The sequence below is a fragment of the Elgaria multicarinata genome, chromosome 10, assembly GCF_023053635.1.
Source record: "Elgaria multicarinata webbii isolate HBS135686 ecotype San Diego chromosome 10, rElgMul1.1.pri, whole genome shotgun sequence".
NCBI lineage: Eukaryota > Metazoa > Chordata > Lepidosauria > Squamata > Anguidae > Elgaria > Elgaria multicarinata.
In genome coordinates, this window is record NC_086180.1 from 61,210,524 (window position 1) to 61,236,349 (window position 25,826).

The 25,826-nt window shown below is 40.8% G+C and overlaps 1 protein-coding gene across 3 annotated transcripts in view; it reads right to left on the reverse strand.

Moving 5' to 3' along the window:
- MTUS1 (microtubule associated scaffold protein 1) overlaps positions 1-25,826 on the reverse strand; it is a 116,259-nt gene that overhangs the window by 64,771 nt on the left and 25,662 nt on the right. For 2 of the 3 annotated variants that reach the window (XM_063135566.1, XM_063135567.1), the window contains exons 2-6: positions 22,648-24,824; positions 19,939-20,119; positions 9,477-9,662; positions 3,022-3,156; positions 1,467-1,571 (exon numbers count right to left, since the gene is read on the reverse strand). In XM_063135566.1, the coding sequence (XP_062991636.1) occupies positions 1,467-1,571; positions 3,022-3,156; positions 9,477-9,662; positions 19,939-20,119; positions 22,648-24,681 (2,641 nt within the window). In that variant the 5' untranslated portion in view covers positions 24,682-24,824. The remainder of the gene's footprint in view (positions 1-1,466; positions 1,572-3,021; positions 3,157-9,476; positions 9,663-19,938; positions 20,120-22,647; positions 24,825-25,826) is intronic. The other variant, XM_063135568.1, reaches the window with a different exon arrangement.

A 25,826-nucleotide genomic window follows, 5' to 3' on the forward strand; every position in this document is an offset into this window, starting at 1 on the left:
CATTGTTGAAGTGTTCTTTTTCCCCTGCTAAAAAGAAGCTGTCAGGCAATGATTACATGTGGTTGTATGTAAAATCTACTTTGGCCTTCAGTGAATTATTCCTGTAAACTCTTCCATCTGCCCTTTAATTTTTAATTTTTGAAGTACTTGAAGACTGTGCTTATTATACAGTGTATCAATGTAATAAGTGGAGAAGTGCAAAATATTCCCAGCTACATATTTTATTTTGCTGAGAAGTGACAAAACATGTTCAAGAAAAATCTTCAGAAGTGAACATGCAATTATCATTGGGATAAGAGTTTCCAAATTGTTAGCAAAAAAGCTGCATGCAATATAACATTGCCTATTCTTCCCTATTTAAAGGCACAAGGCCTGACTTTTGTGCATTGTTTCCACTTAGGAATTTTCTTTTTTGATACAAGAAGATATGCGCCTGTTTTTTAAAAAATTAAATGCACTCTTGCCAGCTGCCTACCTGCTCCCGCTGAGCTAAAAACAACAACCCAGGAACGTCCAAGTCTGGGCTGTTTACAGTGACATCCAAACCCAGAATTGTGAGTTGTTGGAGGAGAGCCAACAGAACCCATGAACAAACCTTGGCTTCTAATTCTGGGTTGTCTCTCCCATAACAACCCACATTGCTGGGTTGAGACATCACGCAGAACAACCCAGGCATGGACTATCCCTAGGTTGTTTAGCTCCACCTGGTTACAGTTGGAGCAATTGGGTGAGGAGAACTAGCATGCTTGCTCACTCACGTTTCATTCACAAAAAATCATAGGTTGCTCTGACATCTGAACCAGGTCATTCACAGAAGCCGTAACAAGTGGCATAACTGATACTGAGCTTGTTTGGACAATCATGATGGGGAAAGAAGCCGTCCTGGCACGTCACCACCATTTGCATAATTTCCCACACTGCAGCACAGGTTGGCGTGTTGTTCGAACGCAGTGGGGGTGGTTCTGAAGCCACCGTAGAACTTCTACTGTACGCCGTCTGTTGTAGGGTGGATACACTGCGCTGCATGCCAGTTCATACAACATGCCAACCCATGCTGCAGAGTGGGGATTCATGCAAATGGTGGTCATGCTCGCAGCCTGCACGGAGTAGGGGAAGGAAACAAGGATGGTTTCTTTCCCATTACGATTGTCTGAACCCAGTCATTGCCATCATAGGATTCTGCAGTTGATACATGCAGCCAATAAGAACGTTTTCCGAGTGAAATAGAAGTGCCATCGGTAGTATGCCTAAGTCACACATGCTTAAATGGTTCTGAGTTAAGTACAATATACAAAGCCCAATGCTAGTCATGTTTCCCTGCTTAGGTTTGATATGCTTAGGTTTGATATGCTGTGTAAGCACCATGGCCATTCGTTGATCCATCAGCCGTGTAAATAGAAAGGTTGATGAAGAAAGCACACAGATAATATTATCAGCACATCACAAGAATGAGATGAATACTTTACCCAATCGCTGACTCCCTCTTGGCTCACTTGTTTTCCTCCCTGGAAGAATTGGCCCAGCTGATTTTGGCACACATTGGTTCACTGAGGCTAACTTGCTTTTTGCTCCTTTAAAAAAAATCCCATGAAGAAATTAGGTTAGATTTCAATCTCCAAATGATATCTAATATATTTCTACCCTTGAGACATGCTTTTCTCAGCCTGGTGCCTTCCAGAACTGTTGGGACTACAACTCTCATCATTTACAGCCATTGTGATCCAACACATTTGGAGGGCACCAGGCTGGGAAGGGCTGCTCTAGACAAGTAGCATGTACCTATTACATTAATAGGAAACACACACACACAGAGTCTAACTCAATATTGTAAGAGACACTGAGTTTCTGCCATGCTCTCTCTCTTCCCCCACTCTTTCCACATAAACTCTAGATGTGACATTGTGTGCTGCATTGCCTGACTCTAGTTAGCCAATGATGGGCAGTGTGAGTGGGTGGGTGGGGTCAAGACAAGGCCAGTAAGTCTGGCCTCTTTCCAAGGCATGGTGGGAGTTCCGCCCAAGGTATGCTGGGTGTTGTAGGCATAAACCTTAAGTTTTTTTAAAAATATTAAATTCATTAACAATACTTAAAACCCAAAATTTTCATGTTTTTAGATTTTTCTGGTACATTGTATAGCCAGACCTATCAGTGTGCCAAATTTAAAGTCTTTAACTCATCTGGAAGTGGGTAAACATCTCCAGACATTCATCCCATATACATACTTTCAGCTTTGTAGGTAGGGATGATTTACAAACAAATATTGACATTTCCTCTGTCTGCAGTGACCTTTTATCAGTTGTGCTCAAACTTTCTCCAGGTTACCACACTGCTCTTTGGCTGGACACGAAAGTCCATTTTCTGGCTTCAGAAAGCTATTGGGACTGCACTGGGTTATATTTTCTGACCATTTAAGGCAAAGTAATGCAGCTACAATAGTTCTAAGGTGCTTTTTTGCCAGTCCACAAGGATTGCCATCTTACTGCACTTGCTCCCATCACAAGATCGTTTCAGTTGTTTCATCAGTCACTGAACTTCTCTTTCTACTCATTTCAGCTCTCTAGAACAGGCTTCCCTAGCCAGGTACCCTCCAAACATATTAGATTACAACTTCCAGCATGCTGGCTGGGGGACACTGGGAGTTGTAGTCTAACACATCTGGGGGTCACCAGGTTGGGGAAGGTTGGTCTAGGCTGGAACCACTTATTTCTATGGTTGGTACAGTACCTAGCACACTAAAATAAGTACTGATTTTACAGTACCTAGCACACTAAAATAAGTACCAGTAACCTTGCCAATTTCCAGCATGCATTTCACCAGTGGCAATTAAGTAGTTTCCTCCATTTCATATATGTGTTGATGAGTAAAAATATAGGCCTAGCTTTGAAAACCAAATTCCCTCATCTCTCCTTATTAAATCTTGCAAGATCGCTACTCCTACAAACTCTGAGCTCCTTGGCATAGATTGAGCCGTCTCTCGCTTAAACAAAACAATTATGTCAGCCACTATAAGAGTTCAAATACCTTTTGGGGTGTTTTTGAGGGAAAGCACTCTTGGCCTGGGCACAGGCTTCAAAGAGATGGATCCAGCAGCACCATTTTGACAAGAAGACTTGGAAGGCCACTCTCCATTCTTGATGATAATTGTAGCACTTGTAGCTATGAAGAAAAAAAAAGCCACAAGGACCTTAGGAAATCCAGTTTAAGTACTGCATGCTAAGAATACAATTCACAATATTAAAAGAAGTACCTTTCGGTGCAATCCTAGGCATGTTTAGACAGAAAAAAAATGTCCTATAACTCCCAGCATCCCCTAGGGCATGCTGGGAGTCATAGGACTTTTTTTCTGTCTAAACATGCATAGGATTGCATCCTTAATACATTTCTGCTCCTGGGGAAGAAACGGTATTAATCTACAGCAGCACACATAACGAGGCTTATGTCACCTTAAAAACTAACACACTTTTCATCAGATGTATAAAGTGTTGTCCTCATTGGCAGTAAATGGACACATTAAAATCCAGTGTTTCTTACGTTGATAAGATAAATCAAGCACCAGGTGCTGCAAGGCTTGAAAGAGGAATCCCTGAAGTCTTCTATTAATGTTGGCGAGCTTCGCATACAAAGACCTAGCGACAGAGGAAACAGCATCTACATAGCTGGACCTTCTGTGCCAAGGTAATGCACACATTATTCATCTGTGTACACATTGGTCATCAATCTACCAGTCCTCCCCCACCCCCCACCCACACTTGCGTAATGGATACCCTCTTCCAAAGTTGCATATGCAACTGAGACACCACAGCGCTTAATGGTGCCATAAAATTCAGCATATTCCAACTATCGCACTTTGGTGGGTATTGTCTGGAGTAAGAGGATGGAGAAAAAGTGCTACATTCTCATTGCATTCTCGAAAGAAGTTCCAACATTATGCCTCCTACAAATCTCTTTTCTTCCCTCTGTATTATTATTTCTTAATAATTTCCCTATTACTCTGCCTAATGGTTCTGGTCCTCTGGCTGTCCATTTATTAGCAGTATAATCTGGCTCTCTTCTCTCCTCGCCCACACTTTCTTGCATACTTAATCTTTGATATTTCCCAGTATTCACAGTAGATCCCTTTTGCAAGCTTATCCATATCCATATCACACTCCTACATAACTTCCTGTTAAAACAAGGCAAAGTTGTTACAGTTTTTTTCCCCTGTTGGGGAATTCCTACATCCATACAAAAAGCAAAAAACCAAAAAGGATCACTAGTTGGCTATGTGCAGAGCTCTGCTAAGGAAGGAAGAAGAGGAAATTGGAGCAAAGACCAAAAACCACCACCACCACCCTCCAGATCTACCAATAGTCACTTCTGAAAACAACTTCAATTTTTGCTCCCTGTGAAAGTTTTACTAGAGACGAGTTTTTGTCTCACTGCCCTTGATGTTTCTTCTTCACACTCCTCTGATATACGGAAAAGACTATCTTCATTGCGGCTCTATTTGTAAGCAGCAAAGCCCCAAATATAAGCTGCCTATTTAAAAACAAAATCCCAACAGTACACTGCTTACAGTTCATACCACTGCTGGATATTGAATAAAAGCATACACATGACATGGAACTGCATCATATGAATTGGGCCCACGCCTACAAAAACTTCTGTCGCAATATATGACAAGTGTACACACAATACTCCTGATCTCCTCATCACGAGAGATCTCAGCCCCTTCCCTCACCTATGCAAAATGTCACCCTGGCTTGAAATCAAACCCTAGTACCAAACTTCAACTAAGTGCTAATCACAGCTAAGCTCAGTGCCAACATAAGGCTTAACAGTGAAGGCCAGAAGGGGCTGGGGAAAGGGCATGAAGGAACTAGTGCAACAGAAGAGAGCCAGTGTGGTGTAGTGGTTAGAGTGTTGGACTGGGAGTCTGGAGAACTGGGTTCAAGTCCCCACTCATCTAAAAAGCTCAATAAACAGTGGGTGACTTTGGGCCAGTCACAGACTCTCAGCTCAGCCTACTTCACAGGGTTGTTGTTGTTGTGAGGATAAAATGGAGAGGAGGAAGATTATGTATGGCTTCTTAAGGAGGAAAAAAGCCGGGACATAAATGACATAAATAAATAAGAGAAGGGGCCTATGTTCCTGAAGCCCACTCACTTCCTTAATCGTGATTAAAGAAATCAGGAGTGCACATTTTTCATTAAGGTGAAATATTCAAATACCAAATACAAATGTTTTAAACATATTTTGAAGTCATCTTGCACAGAAGTAGATGTGCCACATTAATTGAAACAAGCAGGGATTTTAATAATGATAGTTCTCAACTTTCAACACTATATCTTAACCTCTTTTTGTCAGAAGATAAACAACCACATTTGCAAGCTTAGCCAAACCCTGGTTTCCCATCTCCTGCATTTGAGAAGATGCTACTATCCAATAACGTTGTCGACTTCTACACTATCCATTTATTGCTTTGAAACTCAACTGAAGAGCCCATTCACTTTATTATAGGATTGTGTCCTTGTAGAGCCATTTAGCCTTGTAGAAACGGAAGCAACAGAAAATTATTGCAATACCAGGGAACGGGTGGGTGGTGGGTGGGTGGGAGTTCTGTTCTAATGGGTTTAGGCAAAAAAACCACCCCAACCTAGCAACTAATAAGCCTACAACTAAGAGAGCTTCCGTGTGAACTTTTATTGTGCACTATATTGTATATTTAGAAGCTTTTCTACACAAGGCTATTAATCGGTTGTTAATTTGCTATATCTACTTTCAGTTTTGTGGCAGAACACAAGGAGTGTTTCCTTTCCTGCTCTTCCACTACATAACCTCTAGGTGGTACAGTGGAATGGCACAAATAATTACAAGGAAATCCTGCTTTATTTTATTTTCACAATTACGTTCTAAAAAAACCACTTCATTGGAAATACTTGTTAGATTTGAAACTGGAGGATCATGATGTTGTCGATAGAACCCATAAACAACTGTGAGTAGGGAACGATGATCACACAATAAATGCCTTATGTAAAAAAGCCCTAGGTATTTAAAAAATAGTTTAATGCAAGGATGGGATTATACAGACCATGGACCAATAGTGAGAATCTTGTTCCTTCAGGCAGCCTGCCGGTTGGTGGGTAAAATTCACTTTTTAAAATGCAACTGAAGTCTTTCAAGCCACGAAAGGAAAGTCTGGTATGCAACTTTCACAGTAGAGGACAATCCATTTCAGAAGAATGTGATGCAAAACTAGAAGTATGAGCTATGTTCATAGGTTGGCATCCACAAAGCTTATGAAAATGACAATTGCATTTGTCACATAATTAAAGGCTATCCCACACATTACAGAAAGAAAGTGGTCCCTGTGTTTCTACAGCTGGTTGGTCATTTCTGTCATTCAGCATTTGAAGGATATCTCTATTGCCAATGCACAGCAAGTACTTCTACAGGTGGTTACCTTGAATTTTCAGATGTACAAATAGTTTTCAAATGTTACTGAAAACAGCAAACAACCTATGGTTTAATAACAACCCATACTCAACCACTGAATGTTGGGTTAGCATGTTGTCTGAATGGCTCCACCAGCTATTCTCCTCCTCATGACTCTTAACCCTTCCCCGCAAATCTTCAAATATAAGTTAACATTAATGTATTTTTAGAAGACCAGTTTAAATACATCAGCCTCTATTAGCAACACAAGCCTGATGGTTCTTGCCATAGAAGTCTCCTTCCTAGAGAGTGTCCCTGGTGCGTCCTAGGAAGCAGTGCCTGAAGTTTCCTGCCAGTTTCTTAGGATGCTCTGAGGATGCCCTAGGAACAAATTGTAGAGCCTTACCCTAGAGCATATTTTCCTCTCTGTTTTTGGCAACTGGGTTGGGATGGGTGGGGTGGGGTCTTAATGCTGTGTCATGGAACAGATGCTGTTGCTACAAGACCAAGATTGGTTGCTGCTGGGGTGAGTGGTGTACGAGTGTGTGTGTGTATGAGAGAGAGAGAGAGAAAGACACACACACACACACACACAGAGAGAGAGAGAACGTGTGAGAAAGTGTGTGCAGGCATATGCACCACCCATAACCCCAGCAGACACCCAGTGCAGTCTTCAGGGCCAAAAAGGTTGCGCACTCCTGCCTTAAGACAACACTGAGTTTGTTGATTAGTTTGTAGAGGCAACCTGAGCCATCACAAATTTAGCAGATTTTTATGATAAGATTATTGATATATTATGTGAATGCCGACATTCATTCTTTTATCAATGCAATCCTGGTCTTTTAACAAATATGTCTGCTATTGTATTTACTGGGTGCAAGGGACTTTGAAGTGCAATTTAAAAGCTTGCCAGTAGTTAAAATACTGATGTAACATATGCATAAGGCATAGTTTCTTCTTCCCTCCTTATCTCATTTCTTAGCCCCAACATGTTCCAGTATAAATACTATTAAGGCTTCTATTTTTCAGGAACCAAGCCTGACCATAGCATAGAAACAATCCTAACATAAGCTCAGTTTAAATTCCATCATTATTATTATTATTGTTGTTGTTGTTGTTGTCTTAAGAGGGAAGAGAATTTCCTCAAAATGTGGGGTGGGAGTGGTGGTACTCTCAGAACAGTCCAGTGCAAAAAAAAACCTACACAGACATGTTGCAGGACCAAAAGAAATTCTATGGGAATCACACAAAGCATTTCTCACACACAGCAGCAGAACCGCTGCCCTGAGCTTAGTTCCTTCCAGTAATATTCTTTTTACAGTTATCTACAAATATACAGTAAGTTTTCAATTATTGTATAAGCATCTTACTTTGACCTAAGAATGCCCCAGAAATTTGGAAGTGCGAGATTTTATAGTCTACCATGAGCTGTTAATTTGTCTGACTCCAAAGTGTATTGAGCAAAGACATACACAAACAGACACAGGGGGAGGTGGGAAGAGAGAGACAGAAAAAAGGGTGTAATTAGAAAGAAAAAAAAAACCAGGTCCAAAATACCCAGAGAAATTCATTCAGCTAATATATTCTCTAGATTTCATTATGGCTCTAGTAGACAGGTCTGTCTTCTATACGTAAGGCAGAAAATGAATACATTCCTCCCTCCCACCCCAATCACAATAAAAAGAAACAAACCATCTAGAATTAAAAAGCATTCCATTTGACACATTCACTTTATTTAAGAAGTCAACACATGCTGCCCCTTCTTATAAAAAAAGGATGAACACCTACTTCTTCTCCCAGTAAATGTGGCTAACAAAGGAATTATACAAAAGCTGTAAGATCCCACTAGCAGCAAGGTCAATAAGGTAGTATCGTAGTGGCTTCCTGAATCTGCCGGTGGCGTGAGGGTAGAATTGGTGAAAATATGAGGAGAAAAGTCAGTTTCTGTGCAACTGCGAAGTCCTCCTGGTATAGTCATTTAAAATGATCAAAGCAAGCTCAAAGCCCGAAAGACTGCAGCCATGTTCACCCTCTCGTATTCCCCACGCTTGCTCTTAGTGAATTAGAGTGGAAAAAAAATTGTAAGCTTCAAGGCAGGAGACAAAACAGATTAAGCCAACTAGCAAATCAGGCTAAGAAAGAGTCATCAATTGGATACTTAATCTGAAAAGGAGACCCCCACATTTCTTTGTTATGAAGCAAAGACCTTTCCTTTGTTAAGAGCAAGAATAAAAAATGAACAGAGCATTTACAACCTCCTTAGGTGATCCAGGCACCGTAGTAAACCGAACAGGGGAAAAAAGAAAAGCCCAACATGGCTGTCAGCGCAGAGCCAATCTGTTTGTAGAAGAAATGCATGCTACACAATTTAAATATCAGGATCGCTCCTTAAAAATCTGCACACGGGGAGGGATTTATTTTTAAGAGCAAGGGGAAGCACAGAGAAGAATGCTATTAAACATTACAGAAAGCTGTGCTGCTGTTTGCCTCCTTAGCTCAACATGGTTCATCATAATATCCCTCCTCTCCATATAGCAAATTTGAGCTTCTTTTAATATGTGGCATTATTCTTCCTCCAACTACCAACCACTACTTTTTCCTTTATTTTAGTAATGAAACAGGAAACAGCTCTCTTGATCAGGATGTTGTTTAGCATTCACTCCTTTTGTACTTAAATTGTATACTTGAAATCATTAGACTAAGTTTTAAGCATCAGTTTATTTAAAAGCCTAACAAAATGAGGGTGCCTGCTGTAAGAGGTAAAATAGAAATACACTATTTTGTATGGCGAGACGGTATGCTACACTGAAAATGAGTCAAACTACAAAAGCAATTTCTACAGGTATATTTTTGCAAGACATATCGGGAGTCCAAATAACATAACTATTTTCCAATTATTATTTTCCACTCGTCAGCTAGTATAGAGGGTAGGGAACTTCCACTCCAGTAAGGTAATATCTCAAGCAGGTCACAATGTCATTCATGCAGCAAAATAAAACAAGTCATTTAGAGTTTATTCAACTAGTCATGGAAAAAAATACTGATTCCCAAGAACAACTTACAATGATTGCTGCAAGTACTTTGGTCACTCTGAGTGCTGCTGACTGAAGAGATGCTAGAAGTTCTCCGAAATCCTGGTCCTTTGATGGGCACTTTTGATCTGGGAACTGATTTACCAGAACTGGTCCAAAATTCTGGTGTGGTTTTCTGAGAAGCAAGCCTTCCCCTGGGAGAATTTTTTTCTACTCCTGCCAGCACAAAGGGGGACGTGTCAGCAACAATACGGCTACTTACAAAAAGAAACAGTAATCTCTACATCAGTTAAGTAAAACATTGTTTGACTTTATTTGCCCCTACTATGTAATGGTAAGTTGGATAGATTTACATGTCTAAGAGTATGACACCACACTTGCACCTAAGTAACAGGTGTACTTCTGGAGGACTCTTTGCATTAATAAGATGTTCCACAGTAATAGTGTTCAATATAGAGCTTTTCTACATGCGGATGTTAATCCACTGTGTATACTTTCTGTTTTGTAGCAGAATTGAAATCCGAATTTTACACAAGGAGTGTTTCCTCTATTGCTCTTCCACAACATAAGCTCTAGGTGGCACTGTGCAATATCGGAATAGCACAAATGCACAAAAAGAAATTGTGCTTCCTTTCCCTTTCACAATTAAATGCCACATTTCCCTTGCTCTAAAAAAAATAATTGAAAATGCTGTTTAGACACTGAAACAAAACTGGAGGGTCATGACATTGTCTAAAGAATTCATAAACAACTGTGAGCAGGAAATGGCGAGCGTATGATAAATGCCTCATGTAGAAAAGTCTCTAACCAAAAAAGAAGAAAGCAGTATTTATCACATTATATAATGTCTTTTTTTTCTTTTTTCTTTTTTGCAGGAAGCTTAGGACAACATACATGGCTAGTCTTATTTTATCCTCACAAATACACTGTGAGTCAGCATAGGAGTTAATTGATTTCAAGGCTGTATGGGAATCTGATTATTGGTTTTCCCAGTGACAGTTCAGCACTCTAGCCTCTATACCATTCTAGCTGCTGTTGTTTTCTTGAACAATACTGATGCATTTATAGTTTTTGCACAACAATCCTAACAACATGCAGGCACTTGCAAGTGGAAATACTTGCACATTCCAAGGAATGGATGTGCAGATCCAAGAGATTCATGGAAATGTTAGGAGGCTTTTGGGAGCTTAATGCTGAAGAGAGATGTTCTGTAGCCTTCACAGGGAACATGAGTGGCAATTACAGCATTTCATGGCCTTAAAGTTTCCAGAAACTATCAGCTGCCAGATTTTATTTTTAAGCCAACTAATAAAAGCTGCATTCCATTTGAAATAGGGAGTCAGAATCTCAAAATTCACATATCTGGCAAAAAACACAAAACATTAAAAAGCCTGATTCAAAACACAGTACGGTACTATTACTTTCCTCAACACTAGGTGGCACTGTAGGATAGTATACCAACCTGCAGTTTTACTGGTAACCTGCACTAATTAGCTATGGGCCCATTCAGAAGACACCTTAAACCATGGCTTTAACCATGGTGGTTAAGCCAGAAAGCCAGGCCATGTTCAGAAGACACCTTAAACCACAGCTTTAAACACGGCGAATAAGGTTTTTTTGCTTTTTTACCATGGTTAGAGCCGTGGTTTAAGGAGTCTTCTGAACACAGCCCGGCTTTCTGGCTTAAACTCTGCGGTTAAAGCCATGGTTTGAGGTGTCTTTGGAACGGGGCCAGTCTGTTTAACTTACAATTTTTGTTTTTAAATGTATCAACTGCATTCAAGGACCAGACAGCTGTTTCACTGCTGTTCTCCATGCATACACACACACCTCGCCTTACAACCCAAACAAGCTTTCTCCAAGTAAAACAGCCCAAAATTTTTGGATAGTGAATCCAGCAGTCTGAATAGTTCGCCGAGAGCACAGACAGTATGACTGGCAAGAACTGGACAATATGCTAAATGTATGATTACATTTGTAACCATTTTTTGTTTTAAAATAGCCGGTAGAGGAGCTCCCAATCCGGAATGAGTGTGGTACGGTGAAGGGATGTTTACCTATTCCTGGCTAAAATTCCCCCTGAAGCTATTTGCCTCAGGAGGAAAGCTCCCAAAGACCAACAAGTAAATAGTGGAGGTTTTTATTTTATAAGTAACAGATTCTATAACTTCATATTACCAATGCTGCTTTTCGAAAAACACCAACTTTCAACATCAACCATGCAACTTTCTGGAGTCAAGAGATGTAACAACAAAGACATCAGATACGGCAGATAGGAATTTTAAACACTGTGTATATTAGAAAATACTATAGAAAACAACAACAACCTTATTTAGTGATCCAATAAGGTTTTACATTTTGGGTAGGCATTACCTAAGTTTACAACAAGTCCAGCAATTAAGCCTTGCCTGAGAACTGTAAAGCATATAAGAGAAAGGTGTTATTAAAGACCCGATTTATACATTACCAAGGCAGCCACATCTCCCCAAGGTAATGCTCCAAGCTGCAAGATGAAGAGGAACACAAAGCTACATGGTTGCAAGCAGCTCAGTTGCCTCCAGGCCACGCATGATGCTTTACGGATGATATGCACCAGCTCCTTCTCATACATACACAGGTCTAATAAAGTCTGCTCTAGTTGCAGCCGGTATTTTAGTAAAGCATGTGAAAAGATAGAAATTGGACATAACAAAACTAAAATGGGCCCATTCAGAAGACACCTTAAACCATGGCTTTCACCATGGTGGTTAAGCCAGAAAGCCAGGCTGTGTGCAGAAGACACCTTAAACCATGGTTTTAACCATGGTTAAAGCTGTGGTTTAAGGTGTCTTCTGAACACAACCTGGCTTTCTGGCTTAACCACTGTGGTTAAAGCCATGGTTTAAGGTGTCTTCTGAACGGGGCCAATGAATCTTAACAAGAACAGAATTCAATACAGTGGTCAACAGAACTTAGCTGATCCTGGTAGCCAGCTAATATTTGTTTTCGCTGTGACTTGCCTTTTTCCAGAAAGAGGAGGCTGAATGTTCTGGCATTACACTGAGCTTGAGACAAGCACAACTGAGAAGAAGATAAACCCCTGCTCTCCTCCACAGCTGAGGAGAGGGAGGGGAACCAATCCCCATGATGGTAAGACTCAAACACTTAGACCTGGTTTGCATGTAATGCCAACTCATGGGTTATATGACACCAATTCATGGATTTTAAATGAATTGATGGGGCCGTGCCAGAGAGAGTGAGTGCTGCCTCCCACCCACTCATCGTTTCTTCTTTGCATCCTCTTTCATAAACAACAAACCATGGATTGAAACACTGGGTTCTTTGTCCCTCAACAATCCAGAGCTCTGGGTTTGGACATTGCGTCACATAACCCAAGAAGAAGGCAAGTGGATATTTGACAGTGTGGTTCGCTCACTATTGCATGGCTCTAACTACGTGTTGTTTAATTCATAGTTAGTCATTACGTGTGAACCAGATCGTAGAAAGCAGCAAGAAGCATTATGGTTTTCTGATGTTCAGTGCAGCCTCAGGGAGAGACCCTGCCATTCTCCTGTGCTTCTGAAATCAGTGTGGCATCAGAGAGTGTCCTCATACCTCTCCAGGCATGGAAGAAGGATGGTAATACTGATTCCATGCTCTCTCTGGGACAAAAACTATACTCACCTGCAGCATGGCACAGATAAAAGATGATTTTCCCTATATAGGCATGAGTGCACCCTTGAAATTCATAACCAAGAAGGATGGGAAAGGAGATTCATTTGTGTGTGTTTTTAAAGAAAGGGTTGTATACAACGTTTGTCCTTGTAAGACTAGCCCCATGAAGTGAACGGGACTTAAGTTACATAAACACTGAATACAACCCACAGCCTATGAAAAGCGAAATAAAACTATATGTCTACAACCTAAAAAGCTAAATGTACTTAATATGGTAGGAAAACTTCTGTTCTTAAAGCATTACAGTCGAAAGGTTTAGACTGCCATCTCAACAAGAGACAAAATACCTAAGAGGCCAAAAATAAACAAACGAAAACCCTGACAGAACAGTGGCATAACCAACTTCAAGTGTAGATTTATTCCAGATATGATTGATACCTGGAGTATCAAATGCCTGCACTGACAACTTACCTAACAAGCACCGCATTTCCAACCCTGCCACCCATTCTTCAGATAGGGTGGGGATAGAACATCATGGTATACACCATATTAACATACCTTGTGCCTTTGGGTTTAATGGCAAGACACAACATAAACTAACTAACTAACAAAAACCTAAATCGCCTAGAGTAAACTCTAGCAGTCAACATGGGCTCTGCTAATTGCTACTACAAGAAATTGGTTTCCTGGTGGTCACTGGGAAGGTTTAGGATTTCGAGTCCTCCTGATGCAAACTGACATCTTGATATCAGTCTTCTCAAGGAATGGTGCAAGACTAATGAGGCTAATTAGCTTCTGAGCCTATTAAATGCTTCCAGCTATTCGATACTTGGACCAAGAGAATTTGCCATTAGGTTTCATGGGAAACATTTCCCTACATTCATCATATTTAAAATCTTTTGCATCAAAACTTAAATAAGGAACAGTTAAGAAAATATGTCATGGATTGGTAATGTCTTATTTCTTTTTATATATACACTAAGATTTTTCTGATCTTCCAAACCAAGTCTGTAACTTATTATGGGAAGAAGGAGAACATTGCAACTCAGTCCCTGTAACATTTACTTTCTCAAGGAGTTCTTTTCTCCCTCCACCTTTTAATATCACCTTTGCCGTAACTGCCCTATTTTGGTATATCAGATCAATTAGGAATTTCTCTAACCTTTAAGAAATTAGAACACAGGATAGGAACATAACACAAGTACAGTGGAAGTGAAACGTTTTTAAATCTGTCTGGGATTTTGTTTAAGATTAAGGAGACCTTTGTTCCGCTGATAGCTTGAGGACAAGTATTCCTTGTCTTCAAGCAGAAAGCCTTTCAGGTACACAGCAGATTAGCTGACACTTTCGCTGTCCAAATCTTGCATTGAGAAATATGAAGTTGCTGTTTAATAAAGCACTTAAGTTTCTTCAGTATTCTTTTATACAGCCACCCAATCAATGCCATCACTCCTGTAATACAGTCTGCAAAGTTCTAAACAGAGTCAACAGGGTTACAGCCTTGCTACCTTGCTCTTGAGAACCCAAACTGTTTTAGCTTCCTTTCTCAGATAAGCCATCCTTTAATGCAATAATCAGGCATGAGCTCTTGTTGTGCTTGGCAATGGCATATATTGTCACATCCTAGGATCTTCTCAGGAAAGGGTTTTGCAGGTAATTCTAAATTACTTTTTTCTGAAGATCAAGCCATGAATATAGCAAAGGAAGTATTTGGTGACAGTAAAGATAAAATTGAGGCAATCTAGATAGGACAAATGTGCAAGCACCCTTCCGGCCCTATTTTATTTTTTAACCAAAAGCAACATTGGGGGGCTGTGAATTTCAGCGAAGGAATGACAGTAAGGGAATGTTGGAACCTATGCCTTCCAGCTGATTTTCTATCCATGAGAAGAGATAAGGTTCCTATATTTTCCCCTCAAAGGGAGAAGAAACGAGTGAGAAGAAGCAACTTTGAACAGGAAAACCAGACAGAGAGGAAAGGTTTAAGTACCTCTTCTCCCCCGCTTAAAGCATGAAGGCTGCACACTGAGAAGTGATTCTTTTAATTCCCATACAGGTTAAAGGGATGCATTCAGGTTTCATGGCTGACCTCTGTACTAACTGTTTGCATTGCTATCTGTCTTCTAGCACAAGAGGATGGGTAGTAGAGTGGCAAGCCGTGTGTGTGTGTGTGTGTGTGTGTGTGTGTGTGAGAGAGAGAGAGAGAGAGAGAGAGAGAGAGAGAGAGAGATTGGGTTTTTGTTTTTTGCTTTTTTAAGATACATTTGTGTCCAGTTAAAGTGCCTAGACATCCAAAATCAGTCTTTAAATAAAAACAAGAAGAGGAACAATGGCTTTGGCCTTTACAGGGATTCTTGGCCAAATTAGAAGGGATTTGGGAAAATGAAAAAGAAAATAATTTTCAGAAGTCCAATTAAATCCAAAAATATTGGGTCCATTCCAACTTAGTTTCCCACCCACCCCCGTCCCCATCACTAACTAGAAAAGAAGGATCTCACAGCAGGGCGAGAAGAGGAGTTTGGCAAGTAGAGCAAGAAATAATCCCTTAATTATTCACATGGCTGCTGTAAAGCATCCCAGACTATATCGTGCTTTGTTCTTGAAGTATGCTGAACAAGCCTCACCTTTTCTTTGAACTTAGTTGGAGCCTTCCTGCCAGGCTCATCCTGGTGGAAGCAATAGCTGAAATTATGTTAATGAAACTATGCTAATGAAACTATGAAACACATCAGTGGTGTTTGGGCCATATGTCTATACTTAAAACTTCAAAAAGAACCTGGACACAGTTGCACAAGAGGGTCTATGTTATTATTACATCTCCAAAATGGATGACTTCCCTTCATCAGGGGAGGATCTTGCCAAACTTCAACTGTGGCTTTGGATATACTTATATCGAAAAGGAGGACCACAGGAGGCTTCTGCTTCTAGTTCCTTAACATCTCCCCCACCTAAGATATATGCAAGCTCCCACTACAGGGACAGTTTGCCATCTCCCAGGGAAAGCGGGTGATATGCAAGAGTTATTTTAGACAGGCCGATATGGGTGGCAGGAGGAGGAGAGAGAAAGAACTAAATAGGAAAAACACTGAGAGTCAATGCGGTGTAGTGGCTAGAGTGTTGGACTGGGAGTCGGGAGATCTGGGTTCTAGTCCCCACTTGGCCATGGAATCCCACTGGGTGACTTTGGGTCAGTCACAGAGTCTCAGCTCAGCCTACCCCACAGGGTTGTTGTTTTGAGGAAAAAAATGGAGAGGAGGATTATGTACGCTGCCTTGGGTTCCTTGGAGGAAAAATGGCAGGATATAAATGTCGTCGTCATCATCATCATCATCATCATCATCATCATCATCATCATCTCAGTTTAATGTCCCCTGGCAGCCCAATATCCATCCATCCATTATATTTTTAAGCTGCTTAATGACAGACATTCTCTGGGGCAGATTACACACATACACACACACACTCACACTCACTCTGTTGGTAGTCTTGTCAAGCCCCGATCCAGGCTTTCTTAACAATGACCCAGATAACTGATGGATGCTTCATAACCAAGTATATTGTCCTGGCCCATGGCATGTGTGCCCTCACCTATGACATGCGAAATGACATCTTCACATCACCCATTTTGCCTTTTTGTGTGTGTGCTGAGACATGGAGCACTGGAAGGGGGCAGAACTCAAGGAGGCTCCATGGACCAGACAGGGCCCCTGAGCTGGAGGTTCCCCATCTCAGCACTAAGCCTTGTTAAAGTGATTCAAATAATACACTCTTGATATAAGAGAGAAGAACAAGCAATGACTTAGAACACCATCTATAGTAAATAAGAAAGAACATACTTATGACCTGCTAGCTCTGAAAATGAAATTGAAAATATTAACTTGAACTCACCCATATTTACCTATAGCCATCTGATGAATGTTCAGATAAAAACAAACAAACTTTTAAGAACAGAGATTTGGGAAGGTTCCAGATAGGCCATCTCTGCAAGGTGTGAGAATGCCCAACACTCCATCCATTAATGGAGGGTGATGGAGGGAGTCTTGGTCATTGAGACCTCATCAGTTTGTCCAAAGGTTCTGCAATTCTCCAAGGGGTGCAGGGCCAAAGCCCTCTCAATGTCCATTAAAACAGAGGGAATTGACAGCATCATCATATTGGGCCAATGATACTAAAGGCTGCAAATGTAGCAAAATCTTACTACAAGGACCAATGAGAGACTTTATGCGACAAACTCCATGTTCCCACCTGTCTCGTTTCTAGAAATGTGTCTGAACAAAGAACATGCCCAAACATGCCCTGGTAGCCCACTTGCACAACATCTACATTGCTACACATTCAAAGCTGACTCTTCCCCTCCCCATCGACTCTGCCCTGTCTTAAATAGATACATGCATAAATAACCTGGAGGATGCATGAGCAGGTCCTCCCAGGCTAATTTGCTGATCAGTTTAAATTTCCCTCTTTGGAAGCTGCCCAGCATCCACTGAAATACATTTGTTCCTTGAGATGATCCTTGGAGCTGGTTTGCATGTCTTGCCAGTTAAGAGGCATTATTAATAACACATGAGTGATGGTGATGCTACCTCTGGAATACAGACAAATGGTGGGCATGTTCAGACAACATGATAAACCATGGTTAGGCCACTAACCTTTTTGCAGCAATTGGCTATTGAGAGTGTTTAAACAGTGGTTGTGTTTAAGCAACACGCTAAGTAACACAAAATGCTAAACAATAAAGTTTAGCACAAAATGTTTGAAGACCGTGGCTTAGCGTGTCGTCTGAACAGGGTCAAAGTCATGTAGATTGTCCTACTTTGTAGGGTCGGAGATAAAGACATACCAGTTTCATACAGCTACCCAATCAGCTATGATGAGTTTCGACTTCCAAAGCCAGTAGAGGGCATATCTCAGTAAGTACCAAAACTAGCTCCAATTGCCAAATATATCAACACAAGAGCCAGAGGTATGAAAGAAGAACTGTTCTAACCACAATATTCAGGGCCAATATCATCCCCCTCTCCCACAACACAGAGGAGAGCTATGTGAAATTGGATGGAGATTATAAATTATTGCCTTTTTAAGTATAAAAACACCCCCACGCATACACACACACACACACACACAACTCTACAGCTTTAAATACAAATAGAGAAATAATTCTGCAACTTAGCAATATACATGTGTATACAAAGCACATGCATGTTATTTTGGGTTATTTCTCACCTTAAAGAGGGTGGGAAAGCCAGTCTAATTAAAACAGGTTTTTCTGGATAACAAGTCATTAGAATGCTTTTTAAAAGGATGGCATGAATTCAAAGTTAGCTTTTCATGTTCAGACCAACTCTATAGTGAACTATGCTTAGAAGACTGAGAAGAAATAAAACCAGCATTTATTCTGAACCTATGTAGAACCTTTTGGGCCAGATATCTAGATTTGGAAAATAACAAGAACAATTACATAGCTAGTGACAGTATTGATTTCAGCCCCAAAGCAGGGACAGTAATAATCCATATTGGGTCTCGGAATAAGCTCAAATCAAATGGCATTTATGCATGCATGTAAATTGCCATGTTTTTACTTTTAAAAACAAAGCCCCAGGGCCTGCCCAATAGGATCAGAACTGAAGCACTTGAGGAGGGGGTTGACACTTTCCTCCTAGATCATGGTGCCAACTAAACATCCTCCCCAAAGCTGTTACTCTCCTCACTGGGAGAGCAGTTTTAGGGAGAGTGTTGATTTTCACCAGAGTCATGGCCCAGGGGGAAAGGGTCAAACTTCCTGTCCACCCCGTAGTCCTAGCCCTAACTGAGTGTTCCAGGCAAGTGTTATTTTGACATGACCCATCTACTCCTCAGCTTAGTACTTTTTATCAACTGCCATTCACTGCTGGACTCTTGTGGCAAAGCCCCAAGGTGAAGAGGACAGAGCCAGCAACTGCAGAACCTTGATTTGTGTGTGTGTATGAAATAGGGTTGGGCGGACACAGAACTTAATACTGACAAGGAATTTATAAGAATCCAGAGCAAATGTTCATTTTGGAATGGCAAATGTTAAAATGGAAAGGGGGTAGGATTAACAAATGGTTTAATATATAGCCAAAATACCAGGTCATGATACAGATTCCCAATGAGTTGTTAGTATGGGCAACACTGAAAGAAGCACTTTATACCAAAAAGCACTCCCAGGTTGGATGCATATTCATGAGAGCACTATCAGATGGAGCATTTTATCACTTGCTCATTACTCCCCACATATGGATGTTTGCGGGTCCTTTTGACAATGGTGTCCGACTCCTATGAATCTTCCACTCCTGGCCCTTTTTTCTGTCACAAAATAGACCCCTTTAAATATTTTTTTGTTGTTGAAATGGCAGGAAAAGTGGCGTAACAAAAACATCCACAGAATGGGCCAAGTGGTAATTGTTTACTTCCTCTTTCTTCCCCTGTGTGAAGAAAGAGGAAGTATTGTGGGACAGAAGCATGGAGGGGGGGGGAGCGACAGTAAGGAAATGTGATTTCTCCCTGTCTGATGCCGCTCTTCGAGTAGTAACAGAGAGCTTCGGCTATTGGGCGGTATAAAAATGTAATAAATAAATAAATAAATAAAAATAAAATTTAACGCAGGCCAGATCTACACTAAGCAGAATACGACACTTTGAAAACGGTTTGAAAACTGTATATGGAGTGTGTCGTGGGCCCAAACAGCTGTGTCACTACTGTTATAAACCATTTTAAACCAGTAGTGTAGATCCTGCCACAGACTCAAACCATGTTATTTGCAATGCCCTTTCGTAGGACACCCCACACAAAGCAGCCAATTCACAAAAGTGTTTCTTACCAGAATTTGATGACAGAAATGCTCTTTGAGGAGAAGCAGCTTTGGTTGTGTGAACATTTTTACTCTCACTTCCTCTCCTGAAGCGGAATACAGTCTTGGATGCTGTTATAGTCCGTGGAGCAATGAGACTGTCCTTAGGAAAACTTTGCCCTTGTGCTGCCTCTGCTTTAGGCAAAGAAACCTGTATTGTTCAACACCATGTGGAAAAACAAAAGCAAAAGATAAGGATCAAGCTACCGGATAAGTCTATAAGCTATATAAACTTAGCTTTACAATAATGCAGAGCACTAGGACAACACTGGACAGAGGCTGATGAAGAATCATTTTATTATATGTGAACTGAAGTTTTGCCACAAATTAAGAATATCTCAGCTGCCTCATTAAACAAACATTTGTTTTAATGACCGCCTTCTACATGCTCTTATTTAAGCAGGAAGAGCAGCTGTGGCGATTAGATCATGGACAACACATTACTTCTGGTATTTAATTTTGATATGGAGTAAAACAAAGTCTGATCGGGGTATGAAACTATAAGCTCCCCTTCTACAATGATCAGACACACAGGAAGTGTTAAACTGAAATGTTCAGAGAAATGTTAAAAGGAAAAGAGAAGAACGTCACTGAACAAATCAGTAAGGGCTGACAGAAATAGGTTCCACAATGTTTTTCTTCAATATTAAACCTTTTATAATAGAGGTTCACAGGAGGGTGTGTGTATCATAATCTCCAGAATCTCCACATGGTACTGGATCACCTAGAGTAGAGAAGGCTCACAGTTCTGCTGTAGAACAGATGCTCTACATACAATACATAAGTTCAACCTCTTGCCAGCTGAAATACTTAAGGTAGCAGGGCTTGTAAAAAACTCTTCCTGAGATCCATGGGAGCCACCACTATTAGGTAATAGTGGACTAGATTGACCATTAGATCAACTTAGTATAAAGCAATGTATCTGTTCATGATAGCTCTGAGCTGGTGGTTTGAATCAGTAGCTTCTATAATATAGAAAAATCTATACATTCTTAGAATGTGCTGTCAAAAACGTTTTCCCCCATCCCACTCCCAAAGCACTGAAACAAGATCAAATCTCCAAATCAGATGCAAGGAATAAGACATGCAACCAATGCAGTCATTTGTGAAGTCAAGAGAGAGTTCCCATACTGGAAATCCAAGATACCTCACGCAAGTATTTATTTTCATTTATTCTTTACGTAAAATTATTTTAAGGCTGCCTTTAAGGGTGGAACCCTCAAGTATTATTTCTGTTTTACACTATTATTTAATAAATCATGTATTAATGAACATGTTATAGCTTTATGCAGAATTATCGATGGCATCCACATTTGTTTCTGTACAAAACCCAAGGATTTTAAAGCAGGCTCCAAATATTTTCATTTGGTTTTGTAGGTAGCCATACTTTTTTTTATCATCACAAACCCTACCCCACGCCCTCCCAAATCTTCTGGCTTATATACAAGGGAGCTCCCACTTTGTGCTTAGGTTTGGAGAAGATGCAAGAGGGACTCACCTTCTCCAACCTTCTCCAAGGCCCAGCACAAAGAGGCAGAAGGTCTCTGCAAAGGACTTGGGCAAGAGGCAAATTGTCATCTCATTTTGTAATGGCCTTCAAAGGAGGAAAGAAGCAGCAGGTGTTACTCTCACAGCTTCCCTAACATGCCCGGCCCCTTTTTTCCCATGAGTTTTCTGCAATTCATGGATAACTCCAGGGCAAAAGCTGTCGCTCAAGGGGAAGGAGCAATCATTGCCGGCATCCAAATTTGTATGCAAGTCTAATTTTATTTTTAATCAAATACCACTTCTAGCACTAAAACCCACATACTGAAGTCTAGGGAACATATACCAAGGAATATGCCTACAAACCGTTAAAACAATAAAAACATCCATATGCTAATAACTGGTTTCAAAAAGTTTGCTGCAGGCTTGTTAAGAGTTCTCACTGAAGTCAGCTCTTGTGCAATACTTTAATTACTGTGTTGAAAGAAGAGATTTTTTCCCCATCTTGGTAATTTAATAAAGCACCATCGTTTACACACACCATTTCCTCTTGCAGTGCCACAAACTTTCCAGTTCTAGACTATAAAGATCTTTGAGAATTTTAGTCTAAAATAATGTTGAATTGAAAGCTTGGGTTATATTTTGCTGTACTATGGTTGCATGTTCAGCTTTTACTAATTGCAGTCTTCAAAAAGACCACATTTAGCTATAGACAGATTATATGTAAAATTACAATATGAGTTACAAGCTGTTTTCAAGCTTTAGTGATCAGACATATCACATCTTCAATAGGCTCTAACCAGGCCTGACTTTCAAGAAAAGCAGGAGAGAGGAAAGGAGCCGCCTGAAGGAAGAGACACCAAGTCACATGAGGGGTTTGGGCTACGGTGCCTGTTTAGGACTGTGTCGATCTTACTAGCCGGCTGTTTGGAGACGAAGCAGCCGGCACATAATCACGTGCTGTTTGTAGGTCAAGTTAGAAACCAGCATGCCCAGTATTTGTAATAAACCCTCTATCTGTAAGCAAACTGTTTTCCCCCTTCTCTGTGCAAAATCAAGGAAGAAACCATCACAGGGCAATGTGCTGAAATACCTAAAGAAATGCCTAAAGTTCAGTTCAATAACATGCAATCAGTGCTCTGAAAACATGGGCTGCACTTAAGAAAAGTTATTTTTTTAAAAATAAAAACTTACCGAAGAAAAACGTGCAAGTCCAAAAGCTTCATTTGCAGCATCCTGGGCAGACCTTTCTCCTGGAATTCCCAGACAGTCATTCTGCTGCTGCTGCTGCTGCTCCGGAGATCTCTGAAAGCTATTCAAAGTACAAGGCTGTACCCAGGACCCTGCACTTTCCATGTTGTCACTCAGTGTCCCGCCTGAATTCAGGGAGCACGCTGCAGCCATGGGGGAGCATGTTGAACTAGGACACCTAGCTTTGCCAACCTGTTCCACATTCTGCTTTGATGCTGTTGTTTTTGGAACCTTGTGGGAAACATTTTCAGAATGAGTTGCAGCATGTACAGTTTGGCTAGGAAGGTGTTTATTAAAATACTGCTTATAGGTCTTATTCATTGGCGTTTCTGCTTTTGTACTTTTATCCAAGTCAGTTTTTTTCCTCAAGGCTGCAATTGAAGATGGCTGTCTTGGGGAGGAAGATGGGGAGGATGAGGAAGCAGTAGACAGCTGAGGAGATCTTTGAGCTGCTTTTAAGGCAGCACTCTCCTTTGACTGTGATGCTGGCCTGGACATAACTTTTGGCTTGATGTTTTTGAAGTTTGGTTTCGGAAAGCTCACTATCTCTGCTTTCCTAGCTTTGGTTATGGTTGCTGCAAAAGGAGATTTGTTTGTGGATTTAATTGTAATTCGTTCAGGATTATTTCTGAGGGAAGTGCCCCTGGGGTGCTCTTTTACAAAAGGAATATTCTTTCCAAGTTTAGAGATTCCATCACCAACTTCTTCTGGCATGGCAAACACAGCAAAGGTTGCATTTTTGGACCCTGTTGTAAGAGGAGAAGTCAAGTTGTGGTCATCACTTGTGGAACTGAAAACCACAAAGGTTGCCTGGCAATTAGGCTCAGGCACAGCAGCCCTTTCCAGCTTTGGCATATCATTTTGCATCATCGCACATGCTTTATCATGTTCATCTAGCAAAGCCTGGTCTCTTCTAGAGATAGTTTGTACATTGGTCAAGTTCTCCCCATTTTTGTGAAACTCCTGTTCCACATGCTCATCAAAACTCGGAATTTCTAGAGGACCCAAGCCGCTGACAGTCTCATCTATTCCAGATTCATCGGGGCATTTATTGTCATTCTCAGGTGTGCTATGCATATATTTCTTATTCTCATCTTTGTAAGCATTAAATGGTTCCACTTCTGGTGAGCCCCTACAGTGAAGATCACCCCATTCAACACGCTGCTTTCCTTGCGTTTCGTACTGTTCGCTATTCTGCGATACCAAGTCAATATAATTGGTGACAGCATCTCCTGCCAGTGAAAGAGCTGGAGGTAGCTCTCCCCTATCTAGGTGTACAATGTCGGTCCTATTTGGGCTGCTGAAGGCATCTAGCTTAGGGGAAGCAGCATGGTGAGCACAAGCAACAGTTTTGCAAGTTTCCCTAGAAGAAACCGGGACACACCCCACCTCATAACACTTACTTCCCACAGCATCACCCAGGTTGATAATTGTAATGAAAGATTCACTTGAGCTAGCACCTTCCTGTTCCATTTGAGCACAACCTGACTCATTGTGAATTTCAGTATTTGTGTTTAGTTCCATAGCAGCAAGAGGCACTGAATACAGGTCTGCCTGGCAATAAGGCACCGATTCCTCAGTACTGCAATTCCAATTTCTCTTTATTGCAGGACTCTCTTTGAGAAGGCCCTCTGGTTCCGGAAAAGTCTGATTCAAGGCATACGTGTAGAATTGTTCCTTTGAAGACAGGGCATGCGTGGCTTCCACATCTGAAGTTCCCATGCAGATATAGTCACTGACAGCCTTCTGCAGGTCTTGTGCTTCAGTGTACTGAGCATTTGAAGAAGTGTTTTTTATTTCATTTGTAGCCTTAAGTTTTATATAGTCTTCATGTTCCACCTCTTGGTGGTGGCGGGTGGCAGTGCTTCCATTCAGAGGGGTTGGTGGAGTAGCATTGCATAAACATTTATTGCCATTTTCATCCCTGATGATTAAAGGAGGCTGCAAATCCTTTTCCTCAAAATTTTCAACATTCATTTTTGATTGTATTTCTAGTTTGTCATTGTGTTATCTCTAGTAATTCTCAGGATTTCAGGAGTTCCGCATTTTTGTTTGCTTCTCTTCAGTTTCAATTCACTTTTCTTGCTTGTAGGATTTTCAAGTATATTCACAACTCTTATCTAGAATTGGACATATTGAAAAATTAGATAGGATTCCTTGTTGTTTTAAATAAAACTAAAAATGTTGTTCCAGCTAAAATTAATGGTGACTTCTTTGTTTCCCTAGTTCCATGATACTTACAGATGGAGGGCTCCTAGTGCTATGAATTATAAAGCATTGTGCAACAATTCCATCTTTTTCTCCTTCACAGATTTTCTGCATTAAGAAAAGAAGATGGAAGAAGTGGGAAAATATGGGGAAATTATGAGTAGAACAAGTAGGTGATATCTTGCTTATCTGGCAGTACCCATCAGTGAAACTTGGGAGTGCTCCCAGACAGAGGGGTTCAGACACACCAGTCATGACACTAACCATTAGAAGACTTTGACTTGGTTCACACGACAAGCCAGCATATGGGTTGACTGTGGGTTGTCATTGAACTGTTGGTTGTTGCTGAATCATGGGTTGTTGTGCCGTGTGAATCCAGGCATGCTAACAAACTGTAGTTTGTTAACTCAACAACAAACCATGGGTTCTTCAGCAGTTGTTAATGGTTAACAAATCATGGTTTGTTAGCATGGCTGGACTCGGACAACACAGCAACTCACAATTCAGTAGCAACCCACAGCTTAACAACAACTCACACTTCATCCATACTCTGGCTTTTCATGTTGTTTGAACCTAGCCACTGTGTAGTTATTCTAACTTTTCTTCCTTAACAGTTTTTTCATGGCAAGAAAAAAGACCAAAGCAGTGGTGAGAGAAAATAGGAAGGCTACAATAGAAGACAATGTCATCTGGACCCCCTGTAAAATTCAGTGATTAAGGCAGGGTGATGGTGCAATAAGTATCTCATATGGAAGCACCCTTAGGGTCAAACTATACATTATGCTAAGTGCACAATTTTTGAAGCATACTCCTACTTAGCACTGGGTACTTTTTTGTCTTACAAAATGCAGTTTACAGGGCCAACTCACAGGTCAGAACCAAATTGAGAAGTTAAGCTTTTACTCTCTGAACTA